Source organism: Meles meles, chromosome 5 (assembly GCF_922984935.1).
Source record: "Meles meles chromosome 5, mMelMel3.1 paternal haplotype, whole genome shotgun sequence".
NCBI lineage: Eukaryota > Metazoa > Chordata > Mammalia > Carnivora > Mustelidae > Meles > Meles meles.
In genome coordinates, this window is record NC_060070.1 from 131,691,033 (window position 1) to 131,716,353 (window position 25,321).

Sequence of the window (25,321 nt, forward strand, 5' to 3'; positions counted from 1 at the left end):
ATGAAGTTGCTGCTGAGCACGTCAGGCCTGAATCAACCAAAATGTGCAAACTCTGTGGCCCCAGCTGGATGAGACTGCTGAAATCAGTGAGGTCGGTAATGGCCTTGCCACCTGCTAAGGGCTTCATTACAGTGGACGGAAAACACTGGAAGTGTGGTTGAGCCAGAAGCAGCCCCCGTGCCACTTGAATGGAAGGTGAATGTGCTTATTCACTGGTGCAGCACCTGACCCTCCCTCCACCTCTACTTTGACTCCAGCTGCTTTAGGGGAAAATGTTTAGGGATCTGGCTGAGCCCTCCCTGTCCCCAAAGGGGACTGCAGGTCATACACAGCCATCCTGGCATTCTAGGGAACTTTGGACAGGGGAGGAGCTCAAACAGTCGTGACTCTTTTGGGTAAAGCCACCCAGGTCACCATCCTGTCCGTCTTGCAGGTGTAAGTGGCATCTGCATCAGCTGATGCGCTTTGTCCCAGCTTTGTGGAGTGGGGAAAGAAGTTAACGTGACCTCCTGGGTGTTGAGCCCATTGGATCAGTTCAGTGTAGTGTTGCTCTGTATCTGAGTGTGTGGTAGGAGTTGATGTGTTGTTATGTGCTTTGGACATCCCTGTCCTGTTTCAGGGAGCACTCTCCCAATCAGAAAGAGCTGTGTGTAGATTATAGTATGCCGTTGGCAGTATGTAAGCTCCTGCACAGTTTGCCAGTAGAAGGTGGGTTAGGGTTTAGACACAGTGCCCCTGCCCTCTGAAATTACAGCTTTCACTCTCTAGGTTGTGTCCTGTTGGTAGGCATGTCAGAAGCCTTGGTCTCCAAAGCCCTGTCTGCGGTCTCATCACTAGCAGGAGTGGTTGATTCACCCCCAACAAAATTGAGAGGTCTCCTTGCTATGGAGAGGTCTTCAGGACTCTGTGGGCAGACTCGAGGTCTGGAACCCCATATGTACTTGACAATAATTTTTCTCTCCTTAGCTCCCACATGAAAAAGGAAGTCCAGCACTTTGTTGGGCTTTGGCTGTTGGAGACTGTGGGTGCCTCACTTGGGCATTACTCTCCTTGGCCCTTTATGTAGGCCAACTTGCAAATCAGCATCCTTAGAGGCCAAGTCTAGCAGGTTGTGTTGGAAGCTGTCCAGAGGTCCACAGCTGTCTTGGCTGCAGGCACACCCTTTTGAAAAGCAGCTAGCTATTATTAGCTTGTTCTTACCTTGCTACTAGGCTCTTGTGGAAATTGAATGCCTGTCCCATGGAGATCTTGTGACTCCCAGGCCCAGTGCTCTCATTTGGAGGTGGTGAATTTGGAGTCTCTGACTAACCCAAGGGAAGGGGCCCAGCAGGCCTCGATTGTTAAGTAGAAATGCCACGTTGAACTAGATGCCTGGTGCTGGTGGCATGTTAGCTTTATGTGAAAGGTGGGAGGAATCTGTATCCCCCACTCCTTCACTCTAAGCTGAGCCTCTGGCCCAGTGGGACCCTTGATTCACAGAGCCCCCTGAGATGCCAGGCCTGGTTCCCTAATGTTCAGCTGAGCTGAAAGCCAGTGGTCAGGTCCCACTGCCGCACTTCACCCTCCTCACCGCTGCTCTTGAGGCGGGAAGGGGTCGCTCTGCTGGTCAGGAGCACCTCAGGGCGGTGCTCCATGCTCGGCTCAGTGCTCTCCCCAGCGAGCCCTGTGAGACTTGCATGGACTCCTGGGCCGTGGCCTGGCCTTCGGTCTGCCCCTTGGAAAACTCTGGACCGTTTTGAGTCACTCGTGTAGACGGTCCTGGTAAGTGCCTGCCCTCTGAGACCAGCTGGAATCAGCTGCTGTTGAGCCTGCACCGTCCAGACTGTCGTTGTACCAGACGTGACAACACATCTGCCATCACAGACGGAAAAAGACTTTCCTGTTTCTCGTGCACATGTGACCCTGCACGTCCAGTGTCTGATTCCTGCTCAAAGTTGACCCACTTTTCCCTGACAGAGGGCAGCCACATCATGTGGGCCCGTCCCACCTGCCCCCCCCCCCCCCAACTCCGGCAGACTGACTACAGGAGGCCTTTGGGCCCTACTCACAGCTGACGGGTACCTCCCCGTCTATTCACACTTCCAGGCTGCAGTGTTGCTGTTCTAGTCTGACCACCCCACGCTGGCCATACCATAGTGACCTCTGAAACTAACCCATGCCATGTTTCCAAGCTTTCCAGACCACATGCGGCCTGGCCATGATGCACCTTTGTCTCCGATGCCACTTAGTAATAGACTTCCAGTTAAGGTGTTCAGTGGGCCTTTCGTGCTCCCTGCCATCCACTGATGGCATATGGCATCATGGAGCACTGGCATGGCCTCCTCAGAGACCCATGCAAAGAGGTTTCTGACCCTGCCTCCTTCATCTCATCCCCTCCTCCTCTGCACAGAGCAAAGCAGTTGGCTCACTGAATGCAGTTTTCCCCAGGAAGGGATCATTTCCTCGTAACTGCTTCCTGGGTTAGGATTAGGACAGAAGTTGTAAGACATTTTCTGTACACCCATTTTGAAAATTCTGGATTCCATCCCGATCATTTTTTTTCCCATAACAGCAACTGCAAACTGCTTGGGGTGACAGCCCAGCCAGTGGGGACTCAGGGAATTTGAAGTTAATTTTGCTCGAGTTACCTGCAATGTCTTGCTGGACTGATAGGGGAGCCTAGGTTGTTAGGATAATGACCACTTAGTTTAGTCATCTGCCCACTGAGTTCCCAGCAGGGCCCACGTTGGCCAACGTGGAAACACGATGGCTCTTTGTAAGCTGCATAAAAATGCCCTCACTTCTCCAGCACCCGGCCCTTCCTTACAGAGGACTGGGGGCGGGTAAGGTGTGATTGGCAAGCAGGTGCTGTAGTGGGAACATGTGGTATTGGAGGGAAGGCACCAGTGCTGACACTTGGGGAGAGAGCACTCTACATCTCTGGAAGCACGGGAAACGGAAGGACGTTAAAGATCCTGTCCCTCAGAACCACCCCTAGAGTCGTCCTCAGTAATGGAAAAGCTTTGGTGTGGTTCTCCCAAATTTTCGCAAGGGACTTAAATGTAACTTTTGGATCTGCCTTCCCTGGCCAGAACATTCTGATGATGAATTGGTGCGTTCCTCGTAACCATAGTGAGAAGTCTATCAGAAGCCACTAGGACAGCTAGTGACACCTTCAGACGTCAGCCCGCCTCCGTTCTTACAGCCATCACCATCGTTCCTGGAGGGCAGATGAATGCCATCTGGTGAACTAGACAAACTGGACAAGTTGGACGGACTGCTCTCAGGCAGTCCCTCCAAAAACAAGAACAAGACAGTTACTTGAACTTAGCCAGCTGGAAAGCTGAGTTGGAGGCACTTTCCATCTGTGCCCCCATGACAGAAGGGCCATCTGGGGGAACCCCAGTCACTGTAAACCACACTTGCCAGAACCAGCATACATACCACTGGGGACTGTGTTTGTATGAAATCCCAAAACTAGCATGTTTCTCTCCCACAAACATGGTGACTGTACTCCGAGGGTGGTCACTGAAGACCTTGAAGTGTTTAAGGAAAAACAGCCAGTAGGTTGTAGAGCCCTCATAAGACAGTGGAGATCTCCAAAATGAGGCTACTCTTGATTACTCAGAGCAGGTTGCTGGAGGGATAATGGACTTACTGTGCATACAGCCTGCAGACAGTTAGCCCAACTATGGGAGCCATGGAACGGGCAGGAGGAGATTTGTTCCTGCCTTTCTCTGAAGTGAGCAGTAAAAATGCCTTGGCTAGAAAGATACTCAGCCTCAACTCACCGCTCAGGGGTGTATGGACGCTGGAGTTGCTCTGGGTTTCCTCCTTGTGGGCCAAGACAGAGACCGTGCAATTACTAATGCATCCTGTTGTACCTGTATTAATGCCGCAGAGCAAGAGGAAAATCAATTCAGAAACTTAAGGGGAAAGCCATCTGGCTTTCTGAGATAGATCCTGATAGTTTATGGGATTTGTTCAGCCAGCTGGGTCCAGGACACTGGAGGAATGGTTAAGACAGGACTGCAGGGTAGCTCATTCTGATGCCTGGAGTCCTGCAGATAGCAGCTTTAATTAAATGTTGTATGAGACAAAGTGAATGGATTTGGTCCCAGCATCTAATGGTCAGATTGCTCACAGCAGCTGATGGAGTGGTATACTCAGGAAAATTTGCCAGAAGCCAACACAGTGTGAATGCAAGGGGTGGATACTGTTGGGAGACAGTCCTCAAGGGATCTCCATATGCATTTTCCTCTGCACTTCTGTATGTCTTGGGAGCAGAGACTGTGCATTTGTCCTGGACTCTGTTCAATAATGTTGGTATAGCCAACAGTCTTGGAGACAAAGATAGTGTCTCCCTCCAGACCTTAGGGAAGATTTCCTTACAGCTCTGGATGATTGAGATAGGCCAGGGATCCTAACTGGTTGCTGAAAGATTTTGGTTTCCCAAGCTGAGAGTTTCTCTCCTGTCCTGCCTGCCCACTGATGAGCAGTTGTGACCTGGCCCTCTTTCTTTTGCCCTGTAGGAATTTGGGCTCAGGTAACTGGTACAAGCAAAAACTGATACCCTGACAATTGCTGTCGCTCTCAGTGAGAAAGTCTTTCTCTGATAAGTCTTGTCTTATACCATCATTCATGAAAATGGCAAAAGCTAGCTTGGTAGGTTACAAATAGGTAAAATTTCAGGTAAAAACTCTTCTTAGTTGTCAGAGGTCTGTTGCAAAAAAAAATTCTTCCAGCTCTCGTTTCTCTGAAAATACCTTTATTTTATGACTGCCTTTCTTTAGACAGCTTTTATGAGATTAATTCACATACCAAACAGTTCGCCCATTGAAATTACACAGTTCAGTGGCTGTTGGTTTATACAGTGATCCCTCCACCACCACAGACAACTTTAGAGCATTTTCATCACTTCAGAAAGAAACCTATATCCACTGGCTATCACCTGCTTATATCCCCAGCTCCGTGGCCTTCTCTCCCCACCTTTGCCCCCACTCCAGCCCTAAGCAACCACTAATTTGTTTTCTGTCTCTATAAAATCACCTGTTCTGGACATTTCTTAGAAATGAAATCATATAATTTTATGGTCTTTCGTGACAGGCTTCTTTTATTATGGCATAATGTTTTCAAGGTTCATCCATATTGTAGTATAGGATAAGGACTTTCTTTATTTTACAGCTGAATAATATTCCCTCGTGTAGGCATATATAAACTATTTGGTTTATAGAGTCATAAGTTAATGGACTTTTGGGTTATTTGTACCTTTTTACTCTTACAAGTAATGCTGCTATAAACTTTTACATACAAGTTTTGCTGGGGACAGAAGTTTTCTTTCTCTTGGGTAGATACCTAAAAATGAAATTGCTGGGTCATGTGGTAACTGTATATTTAACTTTGGGGGGAGCTGACAGATTGTTCTTACAAAATGGCTGTGCCATTTTACACCCCCCACAAACAGCATATTAGATTCATTTCCTCTACATACTTGCCAACACTTACCTTTTTTACATAGTCATCCTAGTGGGTATGAAGGGGTATCTCCTTGTGGTTATGATACCCATTTCCCTAGGGGCTCACGATGTTGCACATCTTTTCATGTGCTTATTGGCCATTTATATATCTTCTTTGGAGAAATCTCTATTCAGTCCTTTGTCATTGTTAAACTGGCTTATCTTTTTGCTATTGAGCTATAAAACCTTTCATATTGTCAATAAAAGTCTCTTACTAGATATAATTTGCAAAAATGTTCTCCCATTCTGTGCATTGTCTTTTCACTCTCTTGGTGGGGTCCTCTGAAGCGCAGAAGTGTTTCATTATTGACGTTCAATTTATTCTTTTGTTGCTTTTGGTGTCATATCTGAAAACCATTGACTAATCCAGGGGCACAATGATTTGCACATATGTATTCTAACAGTTTAATAATTTTAACTCTTACATGTAGATCTTGAATCCATTTTATATGGTGTGAGGTAAGAGTCCCAACTTGATCCTTTTGCTGTGGAAATCTAGTTGTCCCAGCATTATTTGTCCAAGACTGTTCTTTTCCGTCATTGAATGGTCTTGGCACACTCATAGAAAACCGTTTGACCAATATACAAAATTGTTATACAAGGATTTATTTCTGGGCTCTCTTTTCTGTTGCACTGGTCTCTATGTTTGTCTGTATGCCAGTTTCACACTTTGATTACTGTAGTTTTGTATTAAGTTTTGACATCCAGAAGTGTGAGTCTAACTTTGTTGTTCTTTTTCAGGATTGTTGTTCTTTTTTTTTTTTTTTTTTTTTTTTTTAAAGATTTTATTTATTTATTTGACAGAGAGAGATCACAAGCAGACAGAGAGGCAGGCAGAGAGAGAGAGAGGGAAGCAGGCCCCCTGTCGAGCAGAGAGCCCGATGCGGGACTCGATCCCAGGACCCTGAGATCACGACCCGAGCCGAAGGCAGCGGCCCAACCCACTGAGCCACCCAGGCGCCCCAGGATTGTTGTTCTTTTGAAGAGCTATTCTGAGTCCCTTGCAATTCCATATGGAGTTTAGGATTAACATGCCACTTTCTGCAAAGAAGTCAGCTGGAATTTTAGTAGAATTGCATTGAATCTTTAGGTCAGTTTGGGAAAAAGAATAATAGTAATATTATTTATCCTGATCCATGAACATGCAGTTCTTTCCATTTAATTATTTCTTTCTTTTAACAATGTTTTATAAATTGAATGTTTCTGTGTAACAGACTTGTATCTTTTTTGTTAAATTTATTTCTAAGTATTTTTTCTTTTTTGACTCTATTATAAATGGACCTGTTTTCTTAACTTCATATTTGGTTTGGTCATTGCTGCTGTATACAGTGGATTCAGTACACTGTGTACAATTTATTTTTGCATATTGATTTTTGTATTCTGTGAACTTGCTGAACTTGTTAGTTCTAATAGTTTTTATTGGACTCCTTAATGTTATTCTATATAGATCATGTCACTTGCAAGTAGAGATAACTTCCTTTTCAGTCTGGATGCTTTTTTATTTCTTTGCTGATTACATGGGTAGAACTCTAGTACAGTGTCATGTAGAAGTGGCAAGAGCAGACATCCCTGTCTAGTTTCTGATCTTAGTGGGGAAAGCATTCAGTCTTCCACCATCATGTGTGATGTTAGCTACCTGGTTTTTGTTGATGCCTTTATCAGGTTGCGGAAGCTTCTGCTATTTCTAGTTTCTTGAGTGTGTTATGAAGACGTATAAAATTTTCTCAAGTGCTTTTTCCTGCATCTATTGAAATGAGATTAAGGAAAAAAAATGTGATTTTTTTCCCCTCTTTATTCTATTAACATATAGTAAATTATGTTAATTAATTGATTTTCAGATGTTAAGTCAACCTTACATTTCTGGGATAAATCCTTCTTGACCGTGATCTTTTTTTTACATATTGCTAGATGAAACTGTTAGTATTTTGCTGAGAATTTCTGCATCTAAATTTATAAAAGATACTGATCTCTAACTTTCCTTTTATGTCTTGGATTTGTTATCAAGGTAATACCTCATAGAATGAGTTGTGAAGTGTTCTATCTTCTAATTATTGGAAAAGTTGGTCTTCAGCTTTCCTTTAAAAATTTGGTAGAATTCACCAGAGAAGCAATCCAGTCCTGTGCTTTTTTCTTTGTGGGAAGTTTTTGTTTTTGTTTTTGTTTTTTTGTTTTATGAATTCAGTCTTCTTATTTGTTATAAATCTATTCAGGTTTTTTAAGTCAGTTTCAGGATTTTCTGTCTTTCCTGGAATTGCTCATTTCATCTAAGTTAACCAAATTGTTGGCACACAGTTGCTTATGGTATTAGAATTCTTTTTATTTCTGTACTGTTGGTAGTTCCCTCTTTCATTCCTGATTGTAGTAATTTGAATGTTCTCTATTTTCTTGATTAATATAACTAAGGTTTGGTCAGTTTTGTTGATCTTTTCAAGGAAACTTGGTTTTGTTGATTTTTTTTTTTTAAATATTGCTTTTCTATTCTTGTTCTGTGAACTTCTACTCTAATACTCATTACTTTCTTCCTTTTGCATGCTTCGGATTTGGTTTGCTCTTTTCCGGTATCTTTTTTTTTTTTTTTTTTTTAAGATTTCATTTATTTAATAGGAGGAAGAGCCGAGGGAGAGGGATAGACAGACATCATGCTGAACAAGGAGCTGGCACCAGGTCAGTCCCAGAACCCTGAGACCATGACCTGAGCCGAAATCAGGAGTCTGACACTTAACTGACTGAGCCACCCAGGCACCCCTTTCAGTGTCTTAAGGTGGATGGTCAGGCTATTGATTTGAAATTTTTCTTCTTTTTCAATGTAAGCAATTTACAACTATAAATTTCCTTTTCATCTCTGTGTGTTGTGTTTTTGTATTTATCTTTAGGGATTTTCTAATTTCTCTCGTGATTTCTTTTTTGCCCCACAGTGGTGATTTTCTCAGACTTTTCTGTTAATTTTCATTTTCACTCCATTTTATTGGCAATGAGACTTTCTATAACTTCAGGACGCCTGCATGGCTCAGTTAAGCATCTGCCTTCAGCTCCGGTTATGATCCGGGGTCGAGCCCCGCATCAGCCTCACTGCTTGGCGGGAAGCCTGCTTGTCCTTCTCCCATTCCTCCTGTTTGTATTCCCTCTCTTGCTATCTCTCTCTGTCAAATAAATAAAATCTTAAAAAAAAAAAAAAACTTTGCATGACTTGAGTCCCTTCAAATTTATTGAGGCTCACGTTATAGGCTGGCAGAATGTTCCATGTGTGCGTAAGAAGAATCCTATTCTGCTGTTATTAGATAGAGTGTTCCCTGGAGATGTCTGCTGGGTCTTGCTTGTATATGGTGGTGTTCTGGACTTCTCTTACCATGTTGGTCTAATGTTTACTCTATCCATTACTGAATGTGGAAATTGAAGTCTCCAACTCTTACTACTGAATTATCGTTTCTCTTGTTACTCTTTTGTCAGCTTCCTATGTTTTGTTCACTTTTATTAGAGATGCTTGTAACAGTTTTATATTTCTGTATGTTACAGACCCAGCAGCACAACTGTGTATGTGTTGTTTTATACAGTTGCTTTTTAAGTAAAAAGAATGCAGAAAAATACACATCTTAAACTTTTAGAATTATATAATTATCTTTACCAGTCCTCTTTGGGGTTTTTGTGGGTGAATTCTGGTTTATCTGTTTACAGCCCAAAGAGCTTCCTTTGGCATTTTTTGTAAAGCAGTTCTTCAGGCAACAAATTTTGCTTTTATTTATCTGAGAGCGTCTTTATTTTGTTTTCATTTGGGGAGAGTGGGTGTTTTGTAGACTTATTTTTTTTACAGCAGTTTTAAGATTCCCAGCAAAACTGAGCAGAAGGAACAGAGTGTTCCCGTGTACTTCCTGTCCCACTACACGGATATCCCTGACCGGAGTGATGCATTTGTTACAGTTGATGATCCTGCACTGACAAGTCCTATCACACAAAGTCCATAGTTTACCTTAGGGTTCACTCTTGGTGTTGTACGTTCTGTGAGTTTTCACAAACTATACTGACATTTATCCACCTTTATTGTATCATAGAGAATAATTTCACTTCCCTCAAACTCTTCTGTTCTTCACCTAGTCATCCCTCTTTCCACACCAACCCAGACAAATACCTGTCTTCTTGCACTTCTTGATGAAAAGGTGCTTCCTTTTCCAGAATTGTCATACAGTTAGAATCACACAGTATGGACCCTTTTCTGTTTTCACTTTTGAAAGATAGCATTGCTGGATATAATCTTCGCTGACATTGCTTTCTTTTGGTACCTTGAATGTTGTCCCACTGCCTTTTTCTTCCATTATGTCTGGTAAGAAGTTAGCTGTTCATCTTACTAGAATTCCCTTGTAACTGAGGAGTTATTTTCCTCTTGCTGCTTCCAGGTTTTCTCTCTACACTGACACTTGGTGTTTTAACTATAACCTGTATTTTTAGACCTCTGCATTTATCCTAAACTTGGGGGAAGTTTTCAGTCATTTTTACAATATTTCTCTGCTTCTTCGTCTCCTTGTGCTCCCCATTGTACAACTAGTGTGCAGATGCGTATCTCACATTTCCTTGGTTCCGTTTCTTTTCTTTATTCTATTTTCTCTCATCTTTGTATTACATAATTTCCATCCATCTTTTTTTGCAGGTTGATTGATTTTTCTACCAATTCAAATCTGTTGAGCACCCATAATTAACAAGTTTTTCCTTTTAGGGGCCCCTGGGTGGTTCAGTCTAGCTGAGTGACTCTTGATATCGACTTAGGTCATGATCTCAGGGTCAGTGAGCTCCAGCTCCATGTCAGGATCTGCACTGGGCATGGAGCCTGCTTAAAATTCTCTCTCTCCTCCCTCTGCCCCAGCCCCACATCCTCCTTTTTTTTTTTTTTTTTTAATTCTTTCATTCTTTATACATTTCAACTCCAGAGTTTCATTTGGTTCTTTTTGCATCTAGTTCAATAATGACATTCTTTGAGGTGATACTGTCTTCATACTTTTACTTCTGTAAGCATGGTATTCTTATCTGAAGTCTTTGTCGGCTGTACCTGGTATCTCTCTTTTCCCAAGCAGTTCCCACTGCCTGTTTTCCCTGGTGTCTAGGCCACTTGTTCTTGTGTGTTTCCATGACTTGTGATTTTTTTGAAAACCAGACATGATGGGTTATAAATTGCAGCAGGTCCATATATTGGTTTGTCTTCCCTTCTCTGGGACTTAACTTTTGTTGTTACATGCTTGATGGTTTGTTTTGTGACTTGGCTAGACTATTTTAGTGAAATCCATTACCCCTACTCTCTGAAGACTTCCAGGGACTCCTCAGTGGGCACAGTCTTGAGCAAGTCCTGGGAAAAAAAGGGGGTTTCATAAGGCTCTCCTTGACTCTCTCCTTCTCTGGTTCTCTGAGCTGCTACCTTTATTTGGTATTACACCTAGCCTGTCGGAATCAACGGATACTGGTTAGCCACTCCCTTGTTTTTGTTTTGTTTTGTTTTGTTTTTACAACATCTGGTGCCTCAGTTGCTTAGCAGTCTGATCCAAGTAAATTTGGGTAGGGGTGGTTCCTGAGACCAGTCCTTAAGATTCGTTGTATCCTAGGAGGGCTCTTATTAGCAGGCCTTCCCTGGTGACTAGGTGAGTTGTGGTTTAGCTTGTTGCCCTTCATTATCATTTTCAAGAGCATCCTTAGGTTTTAACTAACACAGTCAGTTATTTTGGGGAATAGCTCTTTTCTTAGGGATTACCTCTTCCCCGGGACAAAAATCTCTGAACCACTAGTCTGGGTGATGAATAGAGTGGTGGCCTCTGATTTCTCAGCTTGCCTCCGCCAACAGAAAACATCTCCCCTAAGAGTGACTTGGGGCAGAATTGGTCACAGTCCCTAGTATTTTTGCCCCATTACCCCTGGGATAAAGCCTCCTTATGAATAGTGCCCGGGTAGAGAAAATGAGTCTCCCTCATCTCTCAGTCATACTCATAAAAGGTTTTTACCTCTTCTGCTTTGAGTGGGAGAGGAGGAATGCTGGTAGCCTCTGTCCCAGTGTCATTTGATAAGCCTTGATTGGGAGCGAGAGCCTGTATCCTTAGCTGCACTCAGAGTGAGCTGAACGGGAGGGTAGGTGGGGAAAGAAGTGGGTTTTGACTCTGATGCCATAAACTCTCCGTTCTTACTGAGTGTTAGTAGACTTTCTTGAATAAATGTTCTTTCATTTGCTCAATGGCTTTAGGACAATTTCCAGAGACTTTAGGTTTTTGTGATTTTGTTGTTGTTTTGGGGGGGGGTTGTTTGTTTTTGGCTTTGGGGTGTTTTTTGTTTGTTTTGTTTTCTTGGTAATAGTTTTCACCAGCTTTGCTTATATGGTTGAAGAATGTGTTTACAGAGCTCCTCATTTATACTGCCATCCCGGAATTGGAACTCTACCTTTGCTTTTGAAATATTTTTTTTTTTTAGATAAAGAATCTGAGTTGACAGATTTTTCCTTCAGTGCTTTTAATATGTTTCCTTTGTCTCCTGGCACCCATGCTTGTGACTCTGTCTATAATGCCTTCTCCTATCCTCTACCCCCTGGCTAGTTGGTGTTACCCTTTTTCTTGTTGTTGTTGTTTTTCTTTATAGGATTTGATTGTGATGTCCATTGGTATGGTTTATACTGAATACCTGCTTTCCTTCCAAGAATCTGGAATTTTGATCCATGCCCCTGTGGCCAGCCCCTAATAAAAAGATTCTGGGCAGGAAGTCCTTAATGAGCTTCTCCAGTAGACAGCATTTTGCATGTGTTGTGACAACTTGTTGCTGGAGGAATGAATCGCATCCTGTGACTCCCCTGGGAGAGGACCCTTGCAAGCCTGCGTTCAGTTTCCCTCAGACTTTCCCCCACATGCTTTTCCCTTTGCTCATTTTGCTTAGTGTCCTTTCACTGTGTTAAATCATAGCCATGAGTGAGACTGCATGCTGAGTCCTCTGACTTCTAGTGAATTCTCAAACCTGGAGGTGGACTTGGGTGTCCCCAACACAGTTGTTTTCCTCTAGCCTGTTGTAGTTCAGGAATCCACCTGGGATTTGAGAGGGTTTATAATACTGTTTCGGGGGACTCCCCCTTCTGTGGGGCCTTCCTGTCTGTGATCGCCACAGATTTCTAGCACTCTGTCGACACCTGACTCTGCCTTCTGACTCCCAAAGCCTGTAAGACTGCACTTTCTGCATGAGTCCTACCAGCAGCAGACTGGGGAGTGCAAAAGCCTTTGGATTCCCTTGTTTAAAGGGTCCATCTTTTTCTACCATCCCCCATTTTCTACCAGCTCTTGGTTTCTTTACAGTGTTGTCAAATATTTATGTTTATATTACTCCTTTACTTCTCGCAGTGGCGCTGCCTGTGTTTTTAATAGTTAACAAACATTCTTAGTAATTCAGGCAACTTTTTCCTGTTCTTAATAGTAAACACAGCTCTCAAATGGCTGGTGAAACCCATATCTTCCTTGTATGAAGAGCTGTTACTTTTCAAAGATCTGCTACAATTCTTTGATAAAAGCAGGGTTTTTGTTTATTCATTTTTTCCATAGTGATGCCCTGTTGTTCCAAATTTTCCAGCCATTGGTCTAAGACCCAAACCTAAGAAAAGCTTTCAGCATTTCTTGTGGTTTCAAAGTTATCCTGGCAGCCTGCTCCCACTGTTCTGACTGGGAGGAATCACGGCAAGTATTAGCAAGCAGCATCTCACCGACAAGGTTATCGATGATAATACAATGTGCCAAACTTTTCCTACTGTGAGTATTTTGCAACTTTGGTCTTTTCTTGTAAGCTGATACATTGGCATGACTTGCCCTGATAGAATTTCTAGGCTGTTTGGTATTTAATGTAGCAATAGCAGCGTTACTCTTTCTTCCTACTTATCCTCAGCTCTTTAACCAGTTTGGGCTTCTCTGTGGGTTTTTGTTCCTGTGTCAGGGAACCTTTGTCCATCCTTTTCTGGCTCCTGCAACTCTATAGCACATTTCAGCACATTCCTGGGACCACAGATACCAGGATGTGCTCTGAGGTAGGTGAAGTGAATTAGGTCTTTGGAATGATCTTTTGATTAATTTCACTGCTTTGCAAACCACCAGAGGACACTATAATGTTAAGGAAAGCCTTGTTTTGTTTGTGTCAGATCTTGGCTTTTTAGATTGAGTTTTAGAAGGAAGTCCTAGGTAATTTGGGTAAGATTTTCATGCCTTTCTTTCTTCATTTTGTCCTGGGCTTCTAAGAGTCTTCGTAGAACTTGTCTGCGGTTATATATTTCTGTGTTAAGTTTGTTTCCTATAAAATTCTTTGCATTGCAATTCTGTAACTAGAAGTGGATACCTGCACATATAGTTTGAAAAGAGTTTCACTGAGATAAGTTTTCAGAAACAGCTATGTTAGCAGGGAGAGAAAGAACCTAAGACGAAGGGACTGAAAACCTGAAGAAAATTTATTTATGTTTTCCTCTTGCAATCAAGGTTTTCCTCCCTCAACCCCATATAAGCGCTCTGGAAGTAATTTTAGGCTTAGTAGTATGGTCAAATATTTTTAAATCTGGGTGATGATGCCTTTTTGTGGGAGACTAACTTATTTTAGCCACTCAGACTAAGAATCAATAGGACTTTTCCTTTAAGCTTTCAAAGGGGGGAAGAAGGACATGTGTCCTTGAATGGTGGGAGAGGGTGGCATGTACCTAGTTTAGTCTGAGTTGGTATTAGAAGACTGTGGTCATTGACCTAAACCTCCCAACCCTGCATCTAGTGCCTGGAGTGACTCTTGTAGACGTGCCACTTGAAAGGCATGGTTGCTGTATGTGTCTTGTCAGTTTGCAAAACCATGTTCCCCCTGAGAATTAGTAGGACAGCAGTCTGCAACCTGAATGTCCGTCCTATGTCCTCTTGCTTTCTCGCCATCTAATGCAGGGGCCAGCAAACTGTGACCTGCGGGTTAATTCAAAGAATGGTTTTTACCCTTTTAAATAGTTGGGAAAAATCAAAAACTTAATATTTCATGATACCAGTAAATTATAAAACATAATTTTAGTGTCCATAAATAGAATTGTTTTGCTTTCAATGTCTCCTCCTTTCTGTGTTGTTTGTGGCTATTTTGTGCTACACTGACAAAAATTCAGTGGTTGGGAGCCCATATGGCCCATGTGCCCCTTTACCTAAAGTTTGCGAGCCCCCAGTTTCATGGGTCCCCAGTTACTGGCTACCTTCGGTGTCTACACGAAGTCTGACCACTCAATATACATAAAACATCAAATCTAGCCTACCCCAGCTGCTGAGAGAGAGGGGCAGGCCTGCCAGGGGCTGGCAAGAGAAGGTTCCCAGGGATTACAGCCCTAGAGAGGAAACACCAGTGAACGGACAAGAGGAGCAAGAACATCATCCTCCTTTACTAGCTCTCTCTTCAGCTTTAAGAAAATGGAGGAAAGGAAAATTGGGTGCTCTGGTTTAGTATGGTTTAGTTGACCCTTGAACAACATGGGTTTGAACTACACAAGTTCTTCTATACACGGATTTTTTTCTGATAATTATTACACAGTACTATGAATGTATTTTCTCATACTTAAAACTTTCTTAGTAACATTTTAATACTTTCTCTAGCTTCCTTTATTGTAAGAATACAGTATATAATACATATACAAAATATGTGTTAATTGTGGATGTTATTGGTAAGGCTTCCAGTCAACAGGATATCAGTAGTTCTGGGGGGAGTCAAAAGTTGTATGCAGATTTTTTTTTTTAACTGCCTTGGAGGTGGGGGTTGGGGTCCCTGACTCCCGTGTTGTTCAGCTGTACTTCATGCTTCTGGAACGGAAATGGAGTTAGAAAGAAAATAAGTATTAAAATGTAGTTTCCTCTTAGGAGAGAATCTCTTTACCCCTTGTCTTTAAAACTTTTAAACTATTTCTGCTATGAAATTGATTCATGTGGAATTTTCCAGAAATATATCTTAAGCCCTTTTCAAAAGCAAAGGAGCAGGGGGGAAAAAATCACTTTCAGAGCTTGCCATGCTATATTATGGACTGTGTGGACTTACATATGCAGGTCCAACATTAGTTATTAAGTAATAATCTACAGAGATTATTAGTTATCTCTGTAGAGATCTGTTAGGCATCAAATCTGCCACCTGCTGAAACAAGTCCTTTCTTTACTCTTAATCCGTTTTGCACGGCAGCAATAATGTGTATTTAATTTTAGACTTTTCTATAGTTAAGGGCTTTAATTCCCTATATCCCAGGTAGAAATATTGGAGAGTTTTTGATGAGGGTGGATTTTGAGAGTAGGGGAAATGGTGAGGTAAGTTGTTCTCCCATTCTCCAAAAGTGTCTATTGTCCTACTCAAAATAGCCTCTGTTATTTTGGAATGTTGGAGAACCAGGTATACCATTATGTCATCTGACCTGACCTGTAGCTTTGCCAGAAATTTATTGATGTTCTTGGTACATTGCATCCTTAATTAAAGAGCTGCTCTGTGGCTGTAGGTCTCTCCCTACAAGGTACAGAGATGCGTGCTGCTGCCGGGGAAGCAGTCGTTTTTATGTTAATAACTATAGAGAGGTTCCAGCAGATTCTGAGTATTTCCCCAATAACATGGGCGATATTATGTCAAATAGATTTTGTTCACCTGAATCATCAAGGATCTCCCATTTACACTTAATGTGAAGGGAGCAGAATTTGTCACAGTAATAACTATCTTTAGTGGCAAATTCATAAATCAGTGTGAATTCATAAATTAGGTATGGGATGTATTGATCATCAGGTTGAAAGATTAGCGGCATCTCCCTTTGAAGATGTTAGTGTCATAGTAGTTCAAACCAATATTCGGAGGTCACGTACTCTATGCACCTCTCTCACTTGCAGCTGAGTGCTTCTCAGTGATACTGTCAGTACTGAGCGTTTCTTCTGTCAGCCGGTTCCACACGTCGGGAGGCTCCGAGCCCTGTGCAGCTAGCTGTGTTTACAGCCAAGCTGTGCTTGAGGACGGCCTGTCCTGGGTACCCTGAGGATGACCAGGCGGAAGGCTGCAGATGACTAAGTCCTGTTCCAGCTGTAACTGAATACCAGCTCAGGTGGTCAGGGTCTGAGGTAAAAACAAGAACAGAGCCCCCTTTGAATCACAGAAAAATAGGCTACCTAGTGTACATCCATGTATTCTGGGCATAAAATTTTAGCATCTTGTCTGACTTAATTTCAAGGAAATTGCTAAAATCCCCAGTGTCCCGTTCCTGGGCTCTTTTCAGATGATTTGGCTTAGGAAAGAGATGTCATTTTCCTTTTCTGCTGTGGTTTTTATTATTTCTGATGCTTCCTTATGAAACTTGCCCCCCCTTTTTTCCAGATAATATGTTGACACCTCTTTCTTTTCTGTTTATAAACAGGTTGAAAGGATCGTTGACAAAAGGAAAAACAAAAAAGGGAAGATAGAGTATCTGGTTCGGTGGAAAGGCTATGACAGTGAGGACGACACCTGGGAACCAGAGCAGCACCTCGTGAACTGTGAGGAGTACATTCATGATTTTAACAGACGCCACACCGAAAAGCAGAAAGAAAGCACACTAACCAGAACTAATAGGACCTCTCCAAACAATGCCAGGAAACAGATCTCCAGATCCACCAACAGCAACTTTTCTAAGACCTCTCCTAAGTCACTAGTGATTGGCAAAGACCACGAGTCCAAAAACAGTCCATTATTTGGTGCCAGCCAGAAGTTCAGGAAAAACACAGCTCCATCTCTCTCAAACCGGAAGAATATGGACCTAGCAAAATCAGGTATAAAGATACTTGTGCCTAAGAGCCCCATTAAGAGCAGGACCGCAGTGGACGGCTTTCAGAATGAGAGCCCTGAGAAACTGGACCCCGTCGAACAGGGTCAGGAGGACACAGTAGCCCCAGAAGTGGCAGCCGAAAAGCCAGTCGGAGCCTTATTGGGCCCTGGTGCAGAGCGAGCTAGAATGGGGAGCAGGCCCCGAATACACCCATTAGTGCCTCAGGTGTCTGGCCCCGTGACTGCAGCCATGGCCACGGGATTAGCTGTTAACGGAAAAGGTGAGTGTCCAGGTGAGCTGCTCAGTGGGCAGCGTCCCTGTCAATGGCCGCGGGCTATTTCCCAGCATGCTGGCGATGTTCTCAAGGTGTGTAGGCGCCCTTCCGTGCATGTTGGTCTTGTCTGGAGGGCAGGCTGATGCAAGTGTGGGGAGTCTGTGGACCAGCACCTCTGAGAGCTGGTGCAGCCTCTCTCTTTACTTGAAGCCTTTGGCATTTCTCTCTTCAGTCAGCGCTAGCTGTCTCTGTTTAACTTGTATCCACAAACTGTCCCATCACACCAACTTGCTTACACGGTGTCTCCTCACTCTAAATCTGCTATGCTTGGTATTCTCCTTTTGACAAGTTTCTTTGTGAACCTTTATACATCCGAGACGCTGAGTCTCATGTTAAGGGTTCATCTGAATTTTCTAAAGGTGACCCATATTGATTAGAAGTCACGAGCCTTATTTTGCTGACACATTTAGATAACCAGAAATGCCTTTTGAGGGAAGGTACCAACCATGTAACAGAACCTACAGGATTTTCATTTGTTTGTCTGTAATCATCAACTGTTCAAATCCCATTGCCCCTTTTTCAGAGTAGGAGTCCATTCAGCCCGGGTGGTGTTTTCTGTTGGGTTTCTGCTCCTGCTCCTGGATTCTGCAGCTTCGTTGGTTGTACCGTGGCTGCCTAGCTGCTAAGATTGCATGGCTGGGGTTAGCACAGACCGCTCCCTTCCCCCACTGTCCTCATACCTCGGCTAGCCACTGATGTTTACAGAATTCTGTTACAGATTTCTCGGATGTGAGCCCCACTAGCTTCCCCTCACTTTGGTCCCTGGTCATTTCTTACTTGCCATAGCTTTTTCCCTGCTTCCTGATCTCCGTGCTTCCTGCCTATTGATGGTTTCTATCCATTTTCTGTAGTTCTTGGACGGGGGTGGGACCGGGGCATCCCCATCAGCGGTCCAACCTGGCTGCCGCTGCTCTAGTTAGCAGGCTTGCTCCTGAGTCTCTGCTTGGCCCTCACCCCATCTCTGCTCCCTCTCTGCCAGGTGCATCAAGCCTTCCCTGCCCCTCAGGGTCCCCTGGAACTCCCACTCTGCCTTCTGCTTCAGGAACCCCTGTCCCCGTGTCCTCTGTGTTGCAGGATTGTAACTGCACCTATCTGTGTGTCTCCGCCAACTCCCCCTTAGTAGAGTCAAATGCAACAAAGGGAAATGATGTCAGTTTGGAGGGGGAGCCGTTTCCTTAAGGAGAACTGTTCACCCGAGACACTGCCTTGACCATCTTGCTCTGGCGCATCAATGAGTTTTGGCTTAGATTTTGTAGCAACGATGAGGGAGGGATCTAACCTGAAATCTGGGTTTCCCTTCGGACAGTAAGTTGCCATCTGGCTAGTGTTGTTCAGATAACACACTTCACCCAGATGCCGCTTTTCTTCCTTGCTCTAAAAGTTGCGCCCTCACCTGGAACTTGTATCAGCTTGTTTACTGAGTTCACTTCCTGAGTGGTTGGCCTGCTCAGAGATGGAGTTTTCTTTCATGGCACTGTAAATGAAGGATCATAGAGGCTCAGAGGCAGAAGAGACTCTGTTAGCCATTTGAGTGCATGCTCTGTGCCGCAGAGAGGGAAGTTGAGTCCACAGAGACTGGTGCTCAGAGAGAACTGAAGGCAGAGGTGAATCAGAACACATTTCTTACGTCCTCCTCCCAGGTTCTGGTCTTTGCTTGCTGCCTCCACAGACGAGGAGCATTTCTTTCTCTGTTGATGACTCAGGACCCGGTGCTCCACTGGGATGCGTGCAGCAGATGAGAGCGGGGCAGCTGCTCACTGGCGCCAAACCCAGCACACGGCCTATTTCTGTGCAGCCTGCAAGCTAAGAAGGGTTTTAACACTTTCTAATGTTTGAAAAAACTCAAGAGGAATCCTATGTAATCTGTGGAATGACATGTTGAAAATATATAAGAAATCCAACTTTCTGTATCTTTGAAGTTTTTTAGAGTTGAGTTTTGTTTTCTTTTTTATAGAGAGGGGAAAGAGAAAGAGACTGTCTTTTCGTTTTTGGAGAGAGAGATGGGGGAGGGGCAGAGGGAGTGAGAGAATCTTAGCCCAGCGTGGAGCCGGATGCGGGGCTCCATCCCACAACCCTGAGATCATGACCTGAGCCAAAATCAGGAGTCAGAGGCTTCACCGACTGAGCCACCCAGGAGCCCCTCCATAAGTAAAGTTTCACTGAAGCACAGCCACATTCTCATTCATTGACTTACGGTCTGTGGCTGCTTTCTAGTTACAAGAACAGAGTTGAATCATTATGACAGAGACTGTATAGACTGCAAAGCTGAAAAAATTGGCAGTCTGGCCCTTAACAGAAAGGGTTTGCTAATCCTTGCTCTAGGAAGTCGCAGTCCCAGGACAGTATTTTGGGAAAATAAGGAAACATAAAAGGCTTCAGAAGATCTGTGGTTCCCCTTTGTCCACAAACGTTGTGCGTACATACACTGTTATGGGTGGTGTGGGGCATGATTTTCAAAATTTTTTGACCCCAGAGTTTCTACATCTTGCCTGTCCTCAGCAGAGCTTCCAGCTTCGTTACAAAAGGAGAATAATGCCTTTGATTTAAATAAGGAGTTAGTGATTTCCTTTTTTATTCTCCCCATTTTGAAAAAAAATTTTAATGTCCATAAAGGTGGCTTTGGTTAAAACCACCAGGAACGTGTAAGCATAAAATCTTGAATTATTTTATCTTGTTCTGTAGAGTTAGATTGATTGATTGGGATGAGAGTAACACTGTATTTGCAAGGCCCGCGTGACCTCCTTTCTCTCCTGGCCCTGCATCCTATTTACTGTTGAGAATACTCTCTCCGCTTTGATGAGAAGAATAGAAGCCCCTTGGGAAGGTTTTTAGGACAGTGTTAAGTGACATGGCCATGATCTAAGTCAGGCTTGCAGATTAAAAGGGAAAAGGACCATCTCTTCCCTCCGGACCCTCCCCTTGGAGTGTCCTTTCTGAATGAAATATGATGGCAAAAGCCAGTGGTGTCTTAGCATGGCCACCTACAGGCAAATGCTTAGGTGGATTAGTGCCTTTGCTTCTCCTCACCTTGCCCTTTGTAGAAAGATGCTTTGTTCCCTCCTTGGGAAAGTAAGCTTCAAGAAGGGACTTTGTTTCTCCAAGGCTAAGTCCTACTGTTCCAGAGCAGTACCTGTGCGTAGTAGTGCTCTGCCAATGTTGGTGGAGGGAATGGTTCCAGTAGAATGGGTGCTCCCTGAAGACAAGGATTGTAGCGAGTCCTTTGTAGCCCTCTGGCTGGGTCACACTCAGTGTGAGGGGAGAAACGATATTGAAATGGCAAGGTACAGAGACCAGAAGTACAGGAACATTCAAGAAAACCTATTACTAGCCTAGCCCTCGGGGTGTTTCTTTCCTGAGAGAACAGTACTGAAGCTGTGCCAGGCTGTTGGTCCACACTCCTAATTTCTTAAAGTAGTTATTTGTTTTTACTTTCCACATTAATTTTAGAGCTACATAAGAAAACTGATTTTTTTTTAAACTAATTGAACCAGATACCCATGGAGTCACTGGGAAATGAATCATCTTATTCCAAACATTAATCCTGTGTATGAGGGGTATTTTTGCCACCAAACACAACTGATATTTAAATATCTGTTAACCAAGAGAGTAAATGTTTCTGAAGAATTTTAACACACACGATTGCTTTTACAGGATAACCATATATATGTTTGGTTTGTAACTGTTTTAAGTATGAAACAAAGGTTTAAAAGATGACTATATTGTTTCACTCAGAAATAGGAAGAATTTTAAAGTTAGGTGTGACTATCATCTTTCTACTGTTCTTTGTTAATAAGTTAATGATAGTATTTTCTTGCTCTTTTAATTGCCTAACAAATTAATCCTAAAAAAGAAGCAACTGCTTTTCAAAACTGGCTTGTTGTTATTTTGTTCTTTTTTGAATTCAAATATACAAATGGTCAGCGTTTGACAAGTATGACCGTTGAGAAAAGAGTTAACACAAAATGAGGTCTAAACCCCATCAGTGTTACCAGGCGGGGTTGCTGCTGGAGATTAAGCTAAAACCATCAGATTCAGGGAGAAAGTGAAGAAGTACTTAAACATACCACAAGTCTTCGATCCTGTGAGCATTTCCATTCAAGGAGGCTCCTGGGAGAAATTGTTCAGGAAAATTTGGTTTCTTCTGAGGAGCTGGAGTGTAAATTCCCTTCTGTGAGAATATGAAGCTGATGATCTCTCTTCCCTTCCCTGCTATTATCAGGGAAGCTGGTGTTCCAAACCAGTAGCTCCACCCACAGAAGAGGCCCGTGGTCCCCTGGGGCCATGTGTAATTTATGTGCTGAGATTAGAATTTAGCTCCAGGGAAAATTAAGAAATTGGGAGACCACTGGTGGAAGCTGCTCAGCAGGCCCCAACAGGAGAAGTCTACGGGGGAAGAGAGGACAGTTGAAGTTGTCCCTAGCAAGCAGTCGGTTGACGAAGGACTTTCTTTGGGCACCAGCAGACGTTTACTGGTGCCTCCTGTGTAATGGGTTCCATGCTGGATGGCTTCCACGTGTCTTACCTCACTGGGAACAAACCTACCTATACGTAGATTACAGAACCTAAAATTGAACCAAAGGGGCGTCAAGTTTTGAGGCAAGCGGATTGCAACCCCGTGCCCCACGAAGCCTTGACTAGAATGCCTTAGGTAGAATGATGGGGTGGTCCAGACAAAACTGTTCCTTCTTCCGAGGGGGAGCTCAGTGGGCCGCAGAACTCCTGTGCTAGAGCCTCTAGTGGCGTCTTGGGCACAGAGCTCTTAGAGAAGAGGCGCTTGTCTAGCAGCAGCAGTCCGTTAGCGTGAAGACTTGGTCACCTCCAGGAGTCTTGGAGGACATACCAACCACAATCATTTCGTTTTAAAAGTTCAAAATGTGCTTCCTCTTTGCCGCTGATGTAGAGCCAAGGCCTTTAAGAAAGGGTTACTTTGCTTTGCTGTTTGCTCGCTGAGTCAAGCCCTTTCCTTAGGGTGTGAGTCCATTGTTAGAGTGGGGGGGGGTGTGTGGGAAGTGCTTCCTAACCACACTGTCTGCTGTGGCCGCTGCACATCTCACTGAAGTGGAGCAGAAACTTCGGTTCTTACAAGTCCGAGTGCACAGTCCTGGGGTGTTTTTTCATTTTTCTCATTTTCTCGCTTGTACCTGATTTGACAATTATTTTCACTTAGAGACTTTCCAGAGCGTTAGACATCATTTCCCTTGAGGCCTCAGCTCACCTCTTGTAATCATATCTCCGATCTTATGTAAAAATGAATTAAATATGATAAGTTCAGCCGGGCCTAAGAAGTTTAGAGGATAAAGCCAGCCGGCTCCTGACCAGGGCACATCCCAGCAGGAGGACACCCCACCTGCCAGCCCCTGTGGTTCAGGGTTTGATGGCATTGTTCAAGGGCGATCAGGACCTGGGGAAGGGGTGACCCAGAGAACCTACTTCAGAACCCTTGTGATTGTTTAGTTTTCTCTTTTCATTTCCACTCTCTTGAGTATTTTTTCCATCACCAGTGATTCTCAGAGCATGGTGCCCAGAGGAGTCACCGCAGGGAAATCTGGGGGGGGCTGTTAGAAATGCACGTCCCCGGGCCCCCGATGCCTCCTAGACTGGAATGTCTACTGGGCCCAGCAGCCTGTTTCACAGGCCTTCCCAGTGCCTGTGGTGCTCGCCAAAGTGTCACAACGACCCCCTGTGCTGTGCTTTATTTTAAATTTGGTTTTCTAGAGCAAGATGGGAAATAAAAACACTGCTAAATACTTCTATTTGTAGTATATTTTAGATTCTTATGGTTAGATCCTATTGTCTTGTGAGGTTGCTTATTAGCCTTAGGATATCTTGATTTAAAACTGTCTTCAGGCTTTTTTGTAATTTGGTTTAATATTTATAATTAGAAGTTTTAAATGACAGGAAAACATTATAAATTAATTAAAGCATCTCAGAGAAAATAAAGAAAAATAGAAGCACCCCCCCGTTCCTTGTGGAAAAGAAACGAGGTTTGTGGGGGTGGTTGAGAGGAATTGCTGAGGAAGTAAGAGCCAGGGCAAGTTTTGAGCCTGCTTGCAAATATGGAATGATATGTAATTCTTTGAGCTGGAAAAACTCAAGAAAACATCTGTAGGTTAATGGTGCAGAACATCTTTTAAAAATACCAGTGAATAATTTTGCTCTGAATGACAATATCCAGGAGGCAACTTTACAGGTAATAAGTGGGCCCCTCACCCACCTCCAGAGCTCGCGTCACTAGAATGGGCCTCAGACTAGTAGAGCCTTTCCCATGCCTTAGGTTCTTGGTCATTTTGAGATGGAAATAACCTCGCTGTGTGATTCTGTGCAGTTCTTCATTGTCATTCCCAAGCTACAGCCTCTAAGAGAGCCCTGCAGCCTTTCCCTATGATTTTTCCCAGTTGAACTGACTTCTTTTCCTTTTTCATCTGCCCCCAACTTAATAGCACCCCTGCAGCGCTCAGAGCTGTGTCTTCCTCAAGTTCCTCAACCTCCTGATGGGGGATTCCGCATTCACCTCCTGCCCTCCCTGAACCCAGACACCTGCCCTGCTCACTGGTCCTCAAGGTCTCTGGAGTGGAGAGCGTCCAGTCTCTGTGCTCCAAGGCCAGGGCGAGGGGGGAAGGAGGCAGCCTGTCCTGTTGAAGCGCATGTTGTCTGACACCACCCCCCACCCCCGGCCACCATACTGTCTGCTTCACTGACCTCTTGGTCCTATGTCACTGTTCCCCAGAGACAGACTTCAGAGTCCTGGCCCTTTTCACCCCAGTGCTCGCTGTCACCCCAAGAGGACTGGGTTCCGCATGGAAGCCAGGACAACCCCATTGCTCATCCTGGTGGCAGCTAGCGTTTACTTTGTCCTTGGGTTCACTCCATCCTTATGTTGCTGTTCACTCGAGCTGGGAGTGGTGAATGATGCCCATTTTACTGATCATGCCAAGCTGACAGGAATGGACTAGGATTCATGAACACCTTTTCTTCAGGGTTCTGCTTGTTTCCACACTGATTCTGATTTTTCTTTTAGGCCACACCTATGGGCCATTTCGTCCAGGATTGTTTGCTTTTTTCCTTTCCCACCCACCCCCCAGTGTGGCTCCTGCCACTCTGCAGGGGCTCTCGGTCCCCACGCCATGGTCACCCCCAAGCCACCCCCTGCCACATTTAATATGAAAACCATGTTGTTGTTCTTGCTTTCGTTTTAATTGTAGCAGCAAGCACATACGCCCTAAGGTTACCATCTTAAACATCTTTAAAGATTTTTTTTTTTTTAATTTGACAGAGAGATCACAAGTAGGCAGAGAGGCAGGCAGAGAGGCAGGCAGAGAGAAGGGGGGAAGCAGGCTCCCCGCTGAGCAGAGAGAGAGATGCGGGGCTCGATCCCAGGACCCCGAGATGATAACCTGAACCAAAGGCAGAGGGCCAACCCACTGAGCCACCCAGGCACCCCTTAAACATCTTTGAATGCATAGCTGAGAAACATTACAAGTGCATTCACACTGCTGTGCTGCAGAGCTCTAACATGTTTTCACCTGACAGTTGAAACTCTGCCCCTTAAATACTAATGCTCCCTCCCATCTTCCCCACAGCCTGGCAAATACCATTCCTTCTGCTTCTGTGATTTTGACTACATTAGGTCAGCTTGTGTCACTTCGTAAGGTCCTGGAGCTTCACCCATGTTGAAGCCAGGTGCAGGAGTTCCCTCTCTCTGAAGGCTGCGTAATATTCAATGGTGCGTCTATA

General features: G+C 44.0%; 1 protein-coding gene across 2 annotated transcripts in view; it reads left to right on the top strand.

Annotated features, from left to right (window-relative positions):
• CDYL (chromodomain Y like) overlaps positions 1–25,321 on the top strand; it is a 181,283-nt gene that overhangs the window by 90,446 nt on the left and 65,516 nt on the right. The window contains exon 2 of one of the 2 annotated variants that reach the window (XM_046006444.1): positions 16,867–17,533. In XM_046006444.1, coding sequence (XP_045862400.1) covers positions 16,867–17,533 — 667 coding nt within the window. The remainder of the gene's footprint in view (positions 1–16,866; positions 17,534–25,321) is intronic. The other variant, XM_046006445.1, reaches the window with a different exon arrangement.